Source organism: Eretmochelys imbricata, chromosome 14 (genome assembly GCF_965152235.1).
Source record: "Eretmochelys imbricata isolate rEreImb1 chromosome 14, rEreImb1.hap1, whole genome shotgun sequence".
NCBI lineage: Eukaryota > Metazoa > Chordata > Testudines > Cheloniidae > Eretmochelys > Eretmochelys imbricata.
The window spans coordinates 41,522,617-41,539,624 of record NC_135585.1 but is presented as its reverse complement, the minus strand read 5'-3'; the positions used below and the strand labels follow the sequence as shown (position 1 = coordinate 41,539,624).

Sequence of the window (17,008 nt, the reverse complement as noted above, 5' to 3'; positions counted from 1 at the left end):
CAAGGCTTGGTAACCTCTCCGGGTGTGTGTACACCCCCTACTTTGGGGCCAGTAGGGGAACCCAGTCTCACCCTGACATTAGTAGCAGCCCAGGGCCCTGTACCCAACAGCTAGGTCTGCTCCTTTCTCTTTGCTGCAGGTTTCCCTGGGCACTTCCTGCCTCTTTTCTCTAGTTTCCTTGCTGCTCTGAACTACCTCGTTCTCATTCCTGTAGATACCCCAGCTGGGCTGTGTCACCACTGAAGTCTGGCTCTTTATGGGGAGGTACATGGTGCCTCTCAGTTAGGGCTCATTCTGTAATCAGCTTGGCTAGACCCCAGGCTGTGCAGCCCAGGGGAAAGTACCCTGTTACAGGCCTGCTCTGCCCACTCCTACTGTTACTTGGCTGGGGTCCTTGCTCCCCATTTCAGACCTGGTTTCCAGAGGGGCTGAGTACACAGAGGCCCCACTGCCTGGAACTGGAGTTTGCTTGTTCTGGTGACTTTGACATTCAGACCCTTCATCATTCAGAGGCTGACAGGTGTGGTGAGGGGGCTGGAGAAACCCTACTGCTGAGTGGAAGGAAGTCAAAGAGTTGGGATTCTGGGAGATGATGGGTTTGTTTGCCCTGCTGTGGGAAGTGGAGCTGGAGACCGGAGATGCCATGTGAATGAGATGACCTGATGCTCGCTTCATGCCCGAGGGGCTGGAGCCTCCTGCCAGAAATGCTCTCAGGAGCCCAGGTTTGAGGACGTCTCTGGGGAGCCCCTTCCTAGGAACAAAACCAGGGTGGTACGGTGATGGAGACATCTCTGTCCCAGAGCTGGGAGCCAGGGACGGGGGAAGCTCCCAGCCAGGCTATGCATCAGGGATGCCATTTCTCCCCCAAGAGACCCACAGCCCCAAGGAGTAAATGGCTCTTTCCTCCATGAGGGAGCGGGGTCTTCCATCTAAGCCTCTTTGAGAGCCAGCGTTGCTTGCTTGGATGGGATGAGGTGCCCTGTCCCCACTGCTCCCTGATGTGGCTCAGCTACAGGATGCACCCCTCTGGGAGGCTGTGCCAGATCCCAGGGCCTGGAAGAGAGCTGGGAAGGAGGCTCCTCTTCATTTCACACCCAGAGACCCCATAGAAGGGCCAAGGGGAGAATAAAAGGCAGGAGGTGAAGCTAGCCCTGAGCCTCTGTCCCACTCCCACTTCCTCAAAAGTGGAGCTTCAGTGGGGCTGGGGCAGTGGCCCTAACACAATGGCCTTTCTGCATCATATGGGGCAGGGAGAGCTCTGCCTGGGCACAGGGGAATGGGATGGGGTCAGACCAAGGAAAGGGGGGGAGGGGAATGGGTGTGAGGGAAAGAGCTCCTGCCCCAGAAGAAGGAAATCTGGGGGACAGAGGGAAGGACCCAGCTCCACAGAGAGGGGAGAGAGTTTCTCTGAGTACCAGGGGCCTCCATTTCCCCTTCCATTAGCTCCCCATTTACAGGGAGCCAGAGCAGCAGGGAGTGGGAGTTGCTGGTGGCCTCAGAGGCAGAGCCCCTGCAGCGCCTTGGGCATCTGGCGCAAGTGCCGGATGATGAGGAGCTGGTGCATCACATTGGCTGTGACGTCCTCCTGCTGCAAGGGAACGAGGACCTGTCAGAGACTCAGACGCCCCTGCAGAATCAGGGCACCTGGAACCAGCAGCATTTCCACCCAGCACCCGCCCACCTCTGAGGGATAGATCCCCCCTCCTGGCCCCCAGAATGGAGTCTTGTTGTCCTTTCTAGTGACCTCCAGTGTCAACCCCCCTCCTTGCAGGGTGAGCTCCTGCCACCTCCCCATCCGTGCCCCTGACAGCTGTTCCCCCTCCAATCCACAGCTCAAGTTCTCAGGCCCCACTGCTCCGCCCCCACCCAGGTTGGGCAGGGAGGGGGCTCTAGAAGGGGGGGCAGGAGGGATTCTGGCAGCAGTGAAGTGGGATGTGGGGAGGTTGAGACCTTTCCCCAAGTCATCCCAGCCACTAATGCTGAAGCCGCAGGATGGCAGCCCTGGTGAACAGGGCAGGTCAGCAGCCCCTGCTGACTGAATCCTCCCGTTCTCTCTAGAGCGGGTCCAGCCCTGCCAGCAGCATGACAAATTTCCCCCGCCCATGTGCCTCAGCCCTTCCTGGTCAGTCGCCATCACCCGTCAGTCCTTGGCCTCCCAGGCTGCCAGTGATGGGAGCAACTCTGGGTGGTGGCTCGGGTGACAGGAGAGGCTCGCAAAGGGCACTTAGAGGACTCTGCTGCCCTTCCCAAGAACATAAGTCCGTGATGAGGCAAAGCTTGTCATTAATTAGCCTTGCTGAAGCCGCAGGATGGCAGCCCTGGTGAACAGGGCAAGTCAGCAGCCCCTGCTGACTGAATCCTCCCATTCTCTTTAGAGCGGGTCCAGCCCTGCCAGCAGCATGACAAGCTTCCCCCGCCCATGTGCCTCAGCCCTTCCTGCTCAGTCGCCATCACCTGTCAGTCCTTGGCCTCCCAGATTGCCAGTGATGGGAGCAACTCTGGGTGGTGGCTCGGGTGACAGGAGAGGCTCGCAGAGGGCACTTAGAGGACTCTGCTGCCCTTCCCAAGAACATAAGTCCGTGATGAGGCAAAGCTTATCATTAATTAGCCTCGCTAAAGAGCTGGGTTGGAGCTGCTCAGGGGACAAGCTGGTTCCCTCCTGGTCATGGAGGTGAATTCTTCTCCCTTCCCAGTAGCACCTGCTCTCACTCTCATTCCCCACCAGTCTCCTTGCTGCCAGGCCAGTGAATGGCCATAGGATGGGAATGAGGCCTGGGCCCCACCCCAATCTCCTGAGTCTAATGCAGCTGCTTACCTTGTCCACCATCAGCTGCTGGGCTTCCCTCAGGAGGGAGTAGGTGAGGAGCAGCCCAGCCTGGCTGACACGCAGCAGGGGGTCATGGATGGCCAGCACTGCCATCCGGAGGAAGAATCTTCTCTGCCCCTCCGAGAAGAATTTTCCAAAGACCTAAAGCCAACCAGATGTGAGGCTTGAGCAGATTGCCCAGAATCAGGCTCCAAACCCTGGACTAGAATGGCATCTCCACCTAGTGGCTCCAGGAGGCAGCCACCTGCACTTCCAGAGCTGTGTCATGCCCTGGCAGAGTGTCCTTACCTCCCCCACCTTGGCTGTGTTCTTGTAGCCCAGGAGCCTGCTGTCCTGGTGCCAGTCCCAGATCCACAAGACTTTGGCCTCATGGATGATCAGGCGTGGGAAAGACACAGACACACACATTTGTCATTCTGGTTGCAACTTTTAGGTCTGTAATCGAGTGACCAAAGAGATTGAAGTGTTCTCCAACGGGTTTATGAATGTTATAATTCTTAACGTCTGATTTGTGTCCATGTATTCTTTTACGTAGAGACTGTCCAGTTTGACCAACGTACGTGGCACGGGGCATTGCTGGCACATGATGGCATATATCACATTGGTAGATGTGCAGGTGAACGAGCCTCTGATGGTGTGGCTGATGTGATTAGGCCCTATGATGTTGTTCCCTGAATAGATATGTGGACACAGTTGGCAATGGGCTTTGTTGCAAGGATAGGTTCCTGGGTTAGTGGTTCTGTTGAGTGGTGTGTGGTTGCTGGTGAATATTTGCTTCAGGTTGGGGGGCTGTCTGTAAGCAAGGACTGGCTTGTCTCCCAAGATCTGTGAGAATGATGGGTCGTCCTTCAGGATAGGTTGTAGATCCTTGATGATGCGTTGGAGAGGTTTTAGTTGGGGGCTGAAGGTGACGGCTAGTGGCTACTACAGGACAGGCCCAACAAAGAAAATAACAGAACACCACAAGGTGCCACAAGTACTCCTTTTGTTTTTGCAAATACAGACTAACATGGCTGCTACTCTGAAACCAGATAAAATAGAATATTTCAGCTATTCTATTATGTCATAATCTGATCTTCTGATCTGAGTAAACGTGATAGGACACCTCATATTATGCACTACTCCTATCCAAACACACACACACACACACACCTCCTGGTGTTGGGAGGGGAACAGGAGAAAGGACAAAAGAAGCAAGAGAAGAAGAGAAAGGAGGGAGGGAGGGAGCAAAAGGTGAAACAAAAAGGACAAACCCTAATGTCCCCAGTGATTCTAAGGGACAAAATTCTAGGTGCGGAATTAAATTCTGCCTCCTTAAGCTCCTGTTTTCCACGCCTAGAATTTAACTGTCACCAGATGGATCAGACTGAACAGGTTTCAAACCTCGAGGAGGCTCTTACCTTCTAAACAGGGACGTCTGTTTTCTAGTAAAATCAGTAAAAGGAAAGGAGAAAACTCGAAAGAGGTTCCTCCTGGTGCTCACGTACGTGAACCCTAATACTCTCTCAGTCCTCAAAGAGAGACCTGGAGAAGGAGACTTGCTGAAGCAAAGCCACAGGGGTCTCTGAGGTTTCCCTGGCCCCTCGCCCCTGTCCTGCCTGGCTGATGTCAGCATCTCCCTGTGAGGTCACCACCTCCCCACCACCTTTGATCAATAGTCCTAGGTCCTGCAAAAGGCCTTTGTGATGTCACTGCCACTCCCCTCCCTTGCTGTGCTAATGTCCTGCCGCTGGACAGACACTTTGGAGGTTTGAGCTGCTCCCTGTGGATCACCCCAGCCAATGAGTGTTCGTTCTAGGAAGCAAGCCGGCTAGACAGTAAAACATCACACGCTGCTCCCCATGCTACACTCAGTTTTTCAGAAATGAGCAGACTTTATGGCCAGAAGAGAACATTAGAGCATCTAATCTGACTCCCTGCGTATCACAGGCCTCCAGTATGACACAATAGCTACTTTTTGGGCAAACACATTCCAGAAAGGCATCTAGTCTTCAATAAATGACATCAAGCGATGGAGAATCCACCACTTTCCTTGGTAGCTTGTTCCTGTGGTGAATCATCCTTGCTGTTGAATATTTGTGCCTTATTTGTAATATGAATTTGTCTCTTTTCACCTTCCAGCCATTGGGTCTTGTTATGCCTTTCTCTGCTAGATTAATGATCCCTTTAATACCCGATATTTTCTCTCCGTTAAGGCACTTCAACACTTCAATGAAGTCACCTTTCAATCTTCTTTTGATAAGCTAAACAGGTTGAGCTCTTTCAATAGCTCACTAGAAGGCATGTTTTCTCCAGCCCTCAGAACATTTGGTGGCTCTTTGCTGTCCCATCTCCAATTTCACAACATCTTTTTCAAATGAGGACACCAAAACCGGATGCAGTATTCCAATATCAGCCTCACTGATGCCGTGTCCCCTCCTGTGATGTTATTGACATAATCTGTAACTGGATAGATCACTGTTGCAACCACTGTTATATATTTGCAGCCACTATTGTATAAAGGTTGTCACGTAAGGGGTCTATGGAGAGGTTATGATTGGCGGATTTTCATTATGCTATCTGTATATGTGTATCATTTTTGTAGTTGAAGTTATGAATACTGACTCTATACTGTCTGTATTTCAAACTTGTGCTATGCTTCCGGGGAACACCCCAAACAAGTTGGTGTCAACTCTGCCTAGCCTGCTTGATGGCCCATTAAGGACCATCAGCTATACAATCGACCCATTGAGAGAAGGCAGATACACCTTGTGACTCAGCAAGGTATGCAGGGACCTGCCTATGGACAGAACTATGCCACGGGCTGGGACAAAGAAAGCAAAGACCACATGGCAAGAGACTATAAAAGGCTGATGCCTCGCCTCCATCTTGTCTTCAATCCTGCTTCATAACCTCTGGAGGGACTTTGCTACAAACTGAAGCTCTATACAAAGGACTGAATGACCCATCCCAGCTGTGGATGTACTCCAGAGACTTGATTTGAACCTGCACTTTATTCTATGCTACAAGCCTGAACCAAGAACTTTGCCATCACTGTATGTATTTCATTTAACCAGTTCTAGTTCTCATTTATATGTTTTTCCCTTTATGAATGAACCTTTAGATTTTAGCGTGGGACAGCAGCGGTGACTGCGGGCGGGGGGTGGAGGGGGCCTGGGCTGGTGGAGGGTCCCACCGAAAAAGGGAAGGATCTGAGGGGGAAGGGCAGGCTCAGAGTCAGTCTGCCCTGGCAGTAGAGGAAGGGGGGCACTAGGCCTGTAGTGTAGGAGTCTGCTCTGATAACTGAGTATGCTCAGTACACCATAAGTAGCACATTCCTATGCAGAGCAGAATCCTACACTACACCTGGACTGATCCCAGTGATCGCTCCCCCCAGAGCCGCCTCCCAGCTGCTCCTGGGTCCTAGCAATAAACCCACCACCCTGCAGCCCCCCCTGCCCCAGGCACTTGTCATCACGGGCTCCATACAGAGGCAGCTTCTCTCAGCATTAAGGGGGCATCATGCAAAGAAGCCAATAGACTCATGAGAGGACAGACAGGAGAGGATTCCAGGGAGGGGGAGATGGGGCATATGTGGGGAGACTCCTGGTGCGTGGTGGGGTCTCGGTGCCATTCACCCAGTGTCACCCTGGTGCCCCACCTGTTTCATGGGGGGAGTGCCTAGGTCACACCTGAGTGAGCAGTGGGGCAGCCAGCACCGCTCCTCCTCACCGCTGCACTGTGGGACAGCCTCCTGACCCCACCCCCCTCCACATACACACACAGATTGGGCCCTAGACTCATGCCTAGATTGCCAGTGCCTTAATCTGGGTTTGACCTCACTTGATCCCTTCAGGGTTGGGGTTTTGGAGAGGAGGGGAGTTGGCTCATTAGCTGTGCCCAGCCCAGGCGGGGCCTTTCACTGGGCCAGAGAGAGAGAATAACTTTGTAGTCCAGAGGGCACCTGGCTGGGAGGGTCCCTGTCTCCTTCTTTAAAGACTCATCCAAAGTGGCACGGGAGGACACATGGAGGGAGTCCCACACCAGAAGATCCCATGGCCCAGTGGTGAGAGCACTTTCCTAAGAGCTGTGGGGGACCCTGATCAAATCCTTTCTGCAGTGCAGGAATTGTAGCTGGGCTTCCCACAGCAGGGTGACTGCTTGCACTCCTGGGCTGAATGTTTAAAGGAGGAATCCCCGCCACACACTTCTCTCTTCTGGCTAGGTGGAGCAAGGCGCCTGTCTAACTCACTTGCTCCCATAAGGAAAGAGCTTAGGAACCTGCCTTCCTTCCCAGCTGTGCATTCACAATCAGACATAGGTGCTGTGATGCTACTCAGGGCCGGGTGTTACCTTGCTGTCACCAGCATTAGGGAGTCTTGCCTTTGCCAGTTGGGAGTTAGCACCTTAACACAACCAGCCTCTCAGCCACCTCTCTCCCTCTGGGCTACACCAGGCCTGCCTTTGCCCTCCAGGTGACAATATATGTACCCCAGCTCCTGCTTCCCTTCAAAGTGCCCCCCAGTGGTATCCAGCCCTTAATCACTGGATATCCACAGGTGTCCCAGTTCTATTGTTCCCAGAGGAACAGCGTACGCTGGTTTACCAGTTACACCATACACCACCATCCCAATGTCGCATGCAACACTGGAGTCTGATAGTTTTTTTTAAAAAAAGTTTCTTAAGGATAGAGATTCAAATAGAAACAAATGTGAGGTACTCCGGAGAGAATTCTGCGCCAAAAAATTACAAATTCTGCACACAATATTTTAAAATTCTGCTGGGGAATCTCTTCCTTGTTCTCACTGCCTCTCTCATCACCTGTTGGGATAGGGAGTGAGAATCCAGACAGGACTCATTGTCTGTGCTGGAGAGAGAGGACAAAGAAAGGAACAGAAAAGAGAGAAAAACACCAGAACTGTTGGGTGGAGAAATTGGAGTCTGTCTTCATGTCCCATCCAGACAGCAGAGGGGAAGCAAAGGCAGGGAGGGAGTTCATACCAGCTGTCGGCCAGGATGGGTGTGAAACTGTGTGTGACATCTGCCATGAAGATATGACACCTGCTAGTTACAACCCTGACCTGGAGAGATGAGGTGGAACTGGGGAATCCCTCTCATAACATTTCTGGAGGCATCTGGCACTAATCAGAGGGTTTCTCTATCAATTTCATTGGTACTTCGCCTGTGCGAGTGCCTTTCCTAGCTTTCCTCAGCGCGCTGGAGATCGGGGACCATCAGCTCTTCCCCTTGTTCTAGCTGGGAGATCAGGTCAGGTTCGGGAATGGGGGTGAAATCAGGATGCATCATGTTTGATTAGTTTGTCAGAGGAACATTCCTTGATTGTGCCTTGGCCCTGCACTGTGCTGGGAGAGAGACATGGAATCTGAATGCGTCTGAACAGAGGGGAACATGGTCACTGAGCAGCAGATGTCTGTTTAGGTGTGTGGGGGGTTGCACCCTCAGGAGGGGCACTTTCTGTGTCCCCTGTGACCGGGGGAGTGGGCTCTCCCCACCCACCCCCCGCAGCCGAAGGGGCTGGTTCTCCCTGACGCACGCAGCCCTGGGGCCGGTGGAGTTCGCTCCCCCCAGCAGCCAGAGGAGCTGGATCTCCCTACGCCGGCCCCAGAGGAGTTCTCTGCCCCCACAAATTGGGGGGATCCCATGTCCCTGCTTGCCCCCCCCTTGTGCACAGCCCTGGGTGCAGCCGCATTGTGCATTGAAGCATCCACCTCAATGTGGGATTGAAAGGGGATGACTTCAATATCCCAGGGAGAGCGGACAAGGGGGATTTCTATGGGGACTGAGGATTGTTCCTGAGGGTCTCCAAAATCAAAGGGAACACAGGGCAATGGGGGCCTGGCCCAGGCAGTGCTTAATTTGTACCAGGGCTGAGCCCCGGCACCTCTATGCTTGTTGCATCAGTTATGAATGTAAAAAAATTGCTTGAGCCCCCCAGTCCCTCTTTCATTACAAATTAAGCCCTGGATCCTGGCCCTAGGGAGGCTGCCCGTAGCCCCGAGGCGTTTCTCAGTGGCACTGATCTGTCTGCTATTTCCTCTGCAGGTTTCTAGAGTTCAAGGGCAGAGAGAGAAGGGCTCTGGCCCCAGATCTTTCCTGGGCCAGGGCTGTGCTAGGTGAGGGGGGCAGAGAGTTTCATTAGCTGCTGTATCCAGAGGGCTCTGGTTCTCGCTGGGGCCGGGAGGGGGAAGCTGTGTTTGCTCTGGCTCTGTTTATCTTCCTGGGTCAGGAGCTGCTGTCTCCTCCCTTGTCATCTGGGGAGGAACCAGCAGCTGCTGCTCCCCAGCCGGGTCTGTGCAGGGGAGAGACCTTCATTAAAGCTCCTTCTGTGCCCAGCCCAGGTGGGGATTTTTTTGGAACTATCCCCTGGGCCTCGGGGGCATCCCCAGGCTCTGCCAACACCAGCTCCTGAGCCGGAGACTCCAGGTGATGGAGGGATGGGCAGGAAAGTGACTGCACAAAGGGCCCCAGGAGACTCGGATCTGGCAGCTGTGTGAAGTTGCCTGGGAGTTGATCTCTCCTTTGCAGCACCCCTTTGTGGGGAATCTGCTCCGGGGGCAGGGGGGCAAACTGGGGGATTCAGGAGGGGAAACAGGGAAGGGGAGACCAGGAACGGGCCCCACCCACTGGGTTTTCCCCTTTGTGTTTCTGGATTGTCAGAAAGGGAAGGGGGTGAATAAGGAGGCAGAAATGAAGGAAAAGCAGTGAGGGGAAGGGGGAGGGTGTGTTTGTGGAAGGGTGGTTATTCTTCCTTTAAAAACCAAACCCATTACTTCCCACCCATCTGCCCTCCCAGCCCTGGGGTCCCCCCCCACAATTTGAATTCCACAGAAATCTCTTCACTATTCAGCTGCTGACAGGGATGTTTCCTGCAGCAAATACATCCCAGCTACAAGGAGGCAGGGTCCTGTGTTAACGAATAGTGCAGTATGTGATTCTAGCATTAGAGATTGTATTACAGTATAATGCGCTGGACGAAATTGATATTCCCCAGATACCCTTGATTCTGGTACAGCCTAGCTGTGAGTGTTGGACTTTGCAACCTTAATAACATTTTCTTAATGTAAAAAGAAAAGGAGTCCTTGTGGCACCTTAGAGACTAACCAATTTATTTGAGCATGAGCTTTCGTGAGCTACAGCTATATGTATGCATCTGATGAAGTGAGCTGTAGCTCACGAAAGCTCATGCTCAAATAAATTGGTTAGTCTCTAAGGTGCCACAAGGACTCCTTTTCTTTTTGCGAATACAGACTAACACGGCTGTTACTCTGAAACCTTTCTTAATGTAGTTTTTGAGGGTAATATAGAAAAAAAAACCCTCCAATTCTGATGCTTCTCTTTATAATTATCTTCTCTGGCCACTTTTCTCTCCAATAATCAAACATTGCTGGACCATCCTTCAGCTTTTTGCTCTTCTTGAATTTGGATATAAAATCCTATCTGATTTTGATCCGTTTCTCTGTATTTATACATTATTAATCTCTGTGTAAATATTGCTTATTGTTTTCATCTACATATGCATTATTAATATAAAAACCTATCAGATTTTGCTGGCTTTTTTGTTTAATTAGTGAAGATATGTACATTTTCATAGATTTGCCTAATTTTCTCACTCACTTATCAATCCTGATAAAAAAAATCTCAGTATTCACTGATGTTTTGCCACCTCTAATTATTGAATTATAGATGATTCCCTCCGTTTTGCAGAACTATTGCCATGAATTATTGATTTGATTACAGGGAGAAAATATCAGGTACTTAAAATTTCTTTCATCTAGCAGAGAAAGGCATAACAAGAACTAATGGCTGGAAATTAAAGCCAGACAAATTCTGATTAGAAATAAGGCCCAAATTTTTAACATTATTAGCCAAAGATTTTAGTACTCCTGCAATGTTGGGAGACCCACATTCAAATCCCTTCTCCACATCCCAAGCAAGTGCCTTAGCCGCCGGGGTAAAGGTTATAAAGGAGGCATCACTCTTCTCTTCTGGCCATTTTGTGAAAGGTGCCTTGGCCCCTCCACACTTTTGAGAGGTGCGGGGGGGACAAACTATTTGGGGAGTTCAATCAAATTCACAAATAGTTTCAGATCGACTGAAACTATGTTCTTCAGCAAATAAACTCTGGCCAAAAAATTCAACCCAGCTCTATTTGTGAACAGACTCCCGCAGTTCTGCTTCACCTCCATCCAACCAGGGTTGAACCAGAAGGTGTCATCATGCACTCATGAACTTGTCTCTCTCCCCAGCGGAAGTTGGTCCAATAAAAGATGTTACCTCACCCACCTTGTTTCTCTAATACCCTGGGACTGACACGGCTACACTGCACTGCATACATCATATACTCCTAGCTTCTCACCTGTCCTAACTGACAGCTGGTAGGAGTTCCCGCCCTGACTTTGTTTCCCTTTGAGTGTTTGGATGGGATGGGGAGGCAGAATCTAATTCCTCAGTCTCCTAAACAGTTATTATATTGTGTTTCCGCTCTTCGCTGTACTCTTTTCTTTCCAGCCCAGGGAATGACTGCTCTCTGGATTCTATTTCTCTCTCTTTCTCTCTCTCTCTCTCTCTCCCAGAAGGTGATGGGACAGTGAGTGAGAATGAAGGAGGAGAATCCTCAGCAGAAAATCCTCAGCAAGTGTAACTGCGCGGGACGTTATCAAGAAGAACTGAAGGGAATTTCTTCCAGAGTCGTAAGACAGGCAGCTAGGAAAAAGGTGGATAAATCTATTTATTGTGGGAGTGGCTGTGGGAATCTCAAGGAAACTACAGCCCAGCAAGGAATCCAAATGGGAGAGAGAAAAAACACATCCACTGAGTTTGGGAAAAGTTTTAATGACAGCTCACATCTTCCTAGACATCAGAGAACGCTCATGGGGGAAAGACCCTTCAAGTGCTCGGACTGTGGGAAAAGCTTCAGTCTGAGCTCAAACCTTCTTACCCACCAGAGAACCCACACGGGAGAGCGACCCTATAAATGCTTGGACTGTGGAAAAAGTTTCAGCCTGAGCTCAAACCTTCTTACACACCGGCGACACCACACGGGAGAGAGACCCTATAAATGCTTGGACTGCGGGAAAAGTTTCGTTCAGAGCTCCGATCTTATTTCACATCAAAGACTCCACACGGGAGAGAGACCCTATAAATGCCTTGTCTGCGGGAAAAGTTTTATTCAGAGCTCGCACCTTATTAGACATCAGAGTCTCCATTTAGGAGAGAAACCCCATAAGTGCCTCATCTGTGGGAAAAATTTCACTCAGAAGTCACACCTTATTAGACACCAGGGAATTCACACAGGAGAGGAGCCCTGTAAGTGCCCTGACTGTGGGGAAACATTCGTTCAGAGCTCACAGCTTATTGTGCATCAGAGAATCCATACGGGAGAGAAACCTTTTAAATGCTTGGACTGTGGGAAAACCTTCAGTCGGAGTTCCCACCTTATTGTACATCAGAGAACCCACACAGGAGAGAAGCCGTATAAATGCTTTGACTGTGGCAAAAGTTTTAGTGTCAACTCAAACCTTATTACGCATCAGAGGACCCACACAGGAGAGAGGCCCTATAAGTGTCTGGACTGTGGGAAAAGTTTCCAGCGGAGCTCACATCTTATTAAACATCAGAAAACCCACACAGCAAAGAGGACCTGAATGTGGGTGACTCTTCACTTGGGGCTATGATCATAACAGGCTTCTGCAAATCCATACAAGATAGAGACCTCCTAAACATCCTCTGTGTGGAAAATGTTTCAAGCAGAGTTCACATCATATTGGACATGAGAGACTCCACACAGCAGAGAAATTGTAGCGGGCTGCCAGCCTCTGTTGTTGTTTAACTCTGTAGCTTTCTGTTTAATGCTTATCTCTTCTAAGTGCTCTGAAACTTGCATGGTTACTCGGATTGCTCTGATATTTGGTGTACCGCATGGGATCATGGGGTAGGGTTAGTGAAATAAAATTGGGGTCACTTGAATATGGGGTTCCTGAGATACAGCCCCCTGACCACAGCTTCTTTTTGCAAAGTTGAGCGGTTCCACCAATGTTTTTTTGCCCAGATCTGGGGATCTGTTACAGGGTTCGAGGCTGCATCACCTCTAACCCTGTAACTCTGAGAGCCTCACAATGCTTTGCTACTGTAACTCCCTGCCTGGGACGGTCACAGTCAGCAACAAGCATGCAGGTCACAGTTTGAGTGTCTGTGTATAACTCCCACCCTGGTCCAGCCACTCTGACCCCAGCAACACAGCAGTCACACTCCCTGCTCTCTACCAGCCTGGGTTACCACCAGCAGCGTGACCCCAACACACTCCCAGTCCCAAATTTTCCCCGAACTGTGTGCTCTGCAATGCCCAATGTCAAACAGATTTATTAACAAAAGGTCATAGGTTAAGTGATGCTGACTAAAAGGAATAAAAATAGAGATGGTTACAAGCAAATGAAAGTGAAAATTTGCATCTAAAAGTTGAAAACTGAATCTAGTGAGGTACAGGCTTTATTCAAGATGGTTTCTCTCAGCAATCTTCCTTCTTGCCAGCCAGAGCTGACTTTCTCTCCATCAGGATCTTCCGCAGAAGCCCAAGGGGCTGGCTTCCCTTGTCCTTCTGGGTGAAAGACCTTTGCCTTTTGATTTCTTACCTATATTCAGTTCCCAGAGACTTCAACCCCCGCCCCTTTGGTTGAAGGGCCCAACTTTCTCAGCTCGCAAGAGTGCTGTTCCTTTGTGTCTATCTAATGAGGGATCCCAAAGATGGCTTCTGTCCTTGCTTATGTTTTCCAAATTTCAATGACCTTGCTTCAAGAGGCAGGATGACCTCATGCTCTACTTCCCTTTCTGTGGACTTCCCAACCCCCTACTGATTTCTGTGTAAATGGGGCTTCCATTGTTTTTGGTTAAACCTTGCGTTTAGGGTGACCAGATGTCCTGATTTTATAGGGACAGTCCTGATATTTGAGGCTTTGTCTTATATAGGCACCTATTACCTCCCACCCTGTCCTGATTTTTCATACTTGCTGTCTGGTCACCCTACTTGCATTTCACCTTTCATTGCAGCCAGGTAGATAGTTGCCTTCTCTCCTACGTGTTTCTCCCTGTCTGGCCACAGACTTTAAAGCATAATATCATTAGGTGTCCATATTTCCTCATATAGTGTTAATAAGGACCATTCATAATGCTATTAATCACCAGTGTGTCATTAGCTTTCAGAAAAGACCTTACTCTATATACTTCTATAAGTACAGTAATATTATATCCAATCAGTTGATTCAGTCGCTTATCACTTGAGGTTCAGCTCCTCCGTCTTTATACACCAGTAAACGTTTGCAATATATTCTCCTGAATGTTACTCCTCCAAGTAAAGTTTATGTGAGGAAGGCAACATGGGGTCGTGTGGTGATGGAAGCTCCATGCTGGGTTTTCCCCCTGCTGGTATTAGCTAAAATTCAAATTGTTCTGTTCCCTGCAATCTCTTTCCTCAGATGTCTGGATAGTCCCGTTTATAGGTAAATTGAGGTAAACACACATTCCTTTGTTTAGGACAAACCTATGTCACACCTTTACCAAGGCAAGGCTGTCTGGTCTTGAACATGTTCTAGTAACATCATATGGGGGAACTTGTAAGTTTACATATAGTGTTGCTACGTACATTTCACCATGGTATGGTTGAGCAGCTAGTGCTTTGTTTTTAAATGATACCTCACAAAGGCTGTTTTGTGCAAAGATCGTTGCAATAGTGTGGCGGGGTGTGTGTACCTGGATGTTGTGGGTCACAGGGTCAAACCATGGCTCTGATCTGGGCACAGGGATCTCCGGGGCTGGAGCACCCAGGGGGAAAGAAACAGTGGGTGTATTTAGCGGCGGAGAGGAGATGCTCAGGGAGGGGGCAGAGCTGGGGCGCAGCGGGGTGGGAAGAGGCGGAGTGAGGGTGGGGTGTTGGGGGCGGGGCCTTGGGGCAGAGTGGGGGTGGAAGCACCCAATCAGCAAAATGAAAGTCAGCACCCATGCTAGCACTGCACATGTATCACAGCTAATGGGTGGCATCTACTGTCCCTTTAAAACTGATGTTGACAAGAGAGCTAGGTCTCAAGTTAGTCACTGACCTAACACTCATGAGTTAAACGGATGCCACTGAGCATGCCCAGAAAAGGCAGCCAACAGGGTTTTGGGTGTACCATTTCTCATGAAGTTGAATAGCTCAAGGGCACGTGCAGTTGCCACTGTTCAACCCAACCTTCGGCCAGTAGTAGCTTGTATCCAAGCGAGGGCTAAACTCTGTCTCTCTTAGGGGACAAGGCAGGGGAGATAATACGTTTTATTGGACCGACTTCCCTTGATGAAAGAGACAAGCTTTCGAGCCACACTGAGCTCTTCTGCAGGGCTGGGAAAGGTACTCCGAGCATCACAGCACAATGCAAGGTGGAGCAGGTTGTTTAGCAAAAGCAGTTAGCACATATTGTAAGTGACCATTCAAGGCAGACCATTACCACCTCTGCAGGCATAGGACAAAAAGAGAGGGGTAGCGGGTTACAGGTTGGCCTAATAAGCCATAAATCCAGTGTGTCTGTTCAGTCCTTGATTTTAGGTGTCTAGCAGTTATGAATTTAAGCTCCCAGGCTTGTCTTTTGAAAGTGTTGGGCAGGTTTGCTTTGAGGATGGGGACTGAGAGGTCAGATATGGAGTGATCACCTTGTGAAAAGTGTTCACCTCTTTTGTCTTTTAGCATTTTCTTGTGTGAATTCGTTCGAGAGCATAGTGATTGTCTTGTTTCACCCACCTAGTTGTTATTGGGGGAGTTATTTTGGGGAAGTGTCATCAAGCTACTTTTTAGAAATAAAATAAATTAGACACACGATTGCTTGTTGAGAGCGAAAGGGAATTTGGGGACAGAGGTGATGGGTGGGAGAGGGGTTTGGGGCTGCAGTGACTCGGGGGAGAGGGGCTATAGGGCCAGTGACTGTTGAGGCAAGTTTATATCAGCATTTGATAATTAAGAGAATATGAGGAAAACTCTGAGAAGATTACACAATTTGGCTATCTTGAGACAGGGGAAAAAGCAAAATCTGAAAGATTTGATATTGATAGTGGGCATTTAGAGGAAAAATAAGCAATATTTGTGCACACAATATATTAGTAATCCCTAAACAGAAAACTTTATCAACAGCTGTAGGGGTTTTATATTAAAATTCAGTATGTGACTAAAAGGGAGAATAGCGAGAGATTGTGCAGCCATATTTGAATACTGGAGAGAAAAAAGCCAAGAACAGAGGGGATTATAGCTACAGATTAGCTAATTATATAGAAGAACAGAAAAAACAGGAGGGCTTTATATTAACATTACCCTCGACCTGTTACATTAAAAGGTAGTTCTTAAGACTGAAAAGTCAAGCAGTTTCAGTTAGGCAGTGCCAGAATCAAGGATGTGTGGGCAAAGTTATTTCTTTTCCCTTGTGTCTTGGCATTAGGATATAATCTCTCATGATAAGATCACATGCTACTGTGCTTATTAGCACAGGACATCTCTCCTGGAGCAAACATGTCCCTGTCAGCACTTAAAACTGGGAAGATTTGCCCATCTCTGTGGAATTCAAGCTTGTTCCCGGGGCAGGCATGGGGTCAGATTAGTAGATGAATAATCATCCCCAAAACAAACACATTCTCCTCTCTGCTGTGTCACCATCTCTGCTCCATCTTAGTCATGGCAAAACACACTGACTCCCTTGAAACAGCTGTGTGTGGTGTTAGTTACATTTTCTCTGTGTGGGCCACAAATTGTGCTTTTGCTCTTTCTGCTTGTCGTTTTGAACAATTTAAAACTGAAATCCATTTTTCTGAAGCTTTACTGGAGTCTGGAAACGGGCGTGGATGGGAACTGTTGACTCAGAGAAGTCATAAAACTTACACAAAAAAAATCACTCTTCGGTTCAAGGGTCGCCCTGTACAGAAATCTTCATGTTCCGGGTGAAGACGAGAGAAAATACTGACAGAATCAGCCCACAGCAAGTAGGACACAACTTGTTCCCAGGTCACAGGATGCCTCTGATATTAAGCCAGGAAGTGATTGTAAGTCTGGCAGTCCCTGGGATGGGGATGTTAGACTGTTCAGCATCTAACGCAGCACAGCCAGGCCGGATCGACGCACATGACTGTCACTGACACAACTATATGGGTTTAATTCCCCCCGTTGGTTATTTC

At 49.3% G+C, this 17,008-nt stretch overlaps 1 protein-coding gene across 3 annotated transcripts; it reads left to right on the top strand.

The window, feature by feature from the left end:
• The first annotated feature begins 9,095 nt into the window (after nt 1-9,095).
• Nucleotides 9,096-12,793, top strand: LOC144274371 (uncharacterized). Of its 3 annotated transcripts, none has more exons than XM_077833150.1 (2): nt 9,096-9,250; nt 11,404-12,793. In XM_077833150.1, the coding sequence occupies exon 2, from the start codon at nt 11,425-11,427 to the stop codon at nt 12,469-12,471; it is 1,047 nt and encodes a 348-aa protein (XP_077689276.1). In that variant the 5' UTR covers nt 9,096-9,250; nt 11,404-11,424; the 3' UTR covers nt 12,472-12,793. The 3 variants fall into 3 exon arrangements, with proteins under 3 accessions (XP_077689276.1, XP_077689273.1, XP_077689274.1); XM_077833147.1 differs by having other exon boundaries at nt 11,401-12,793; XM_077833148.1 differs by having other exon boundaries at nt 11,336-12,793.
• The last annotated feature ends 4,215 nt before the right edge of the window (nt 12,794-17,008 follow it).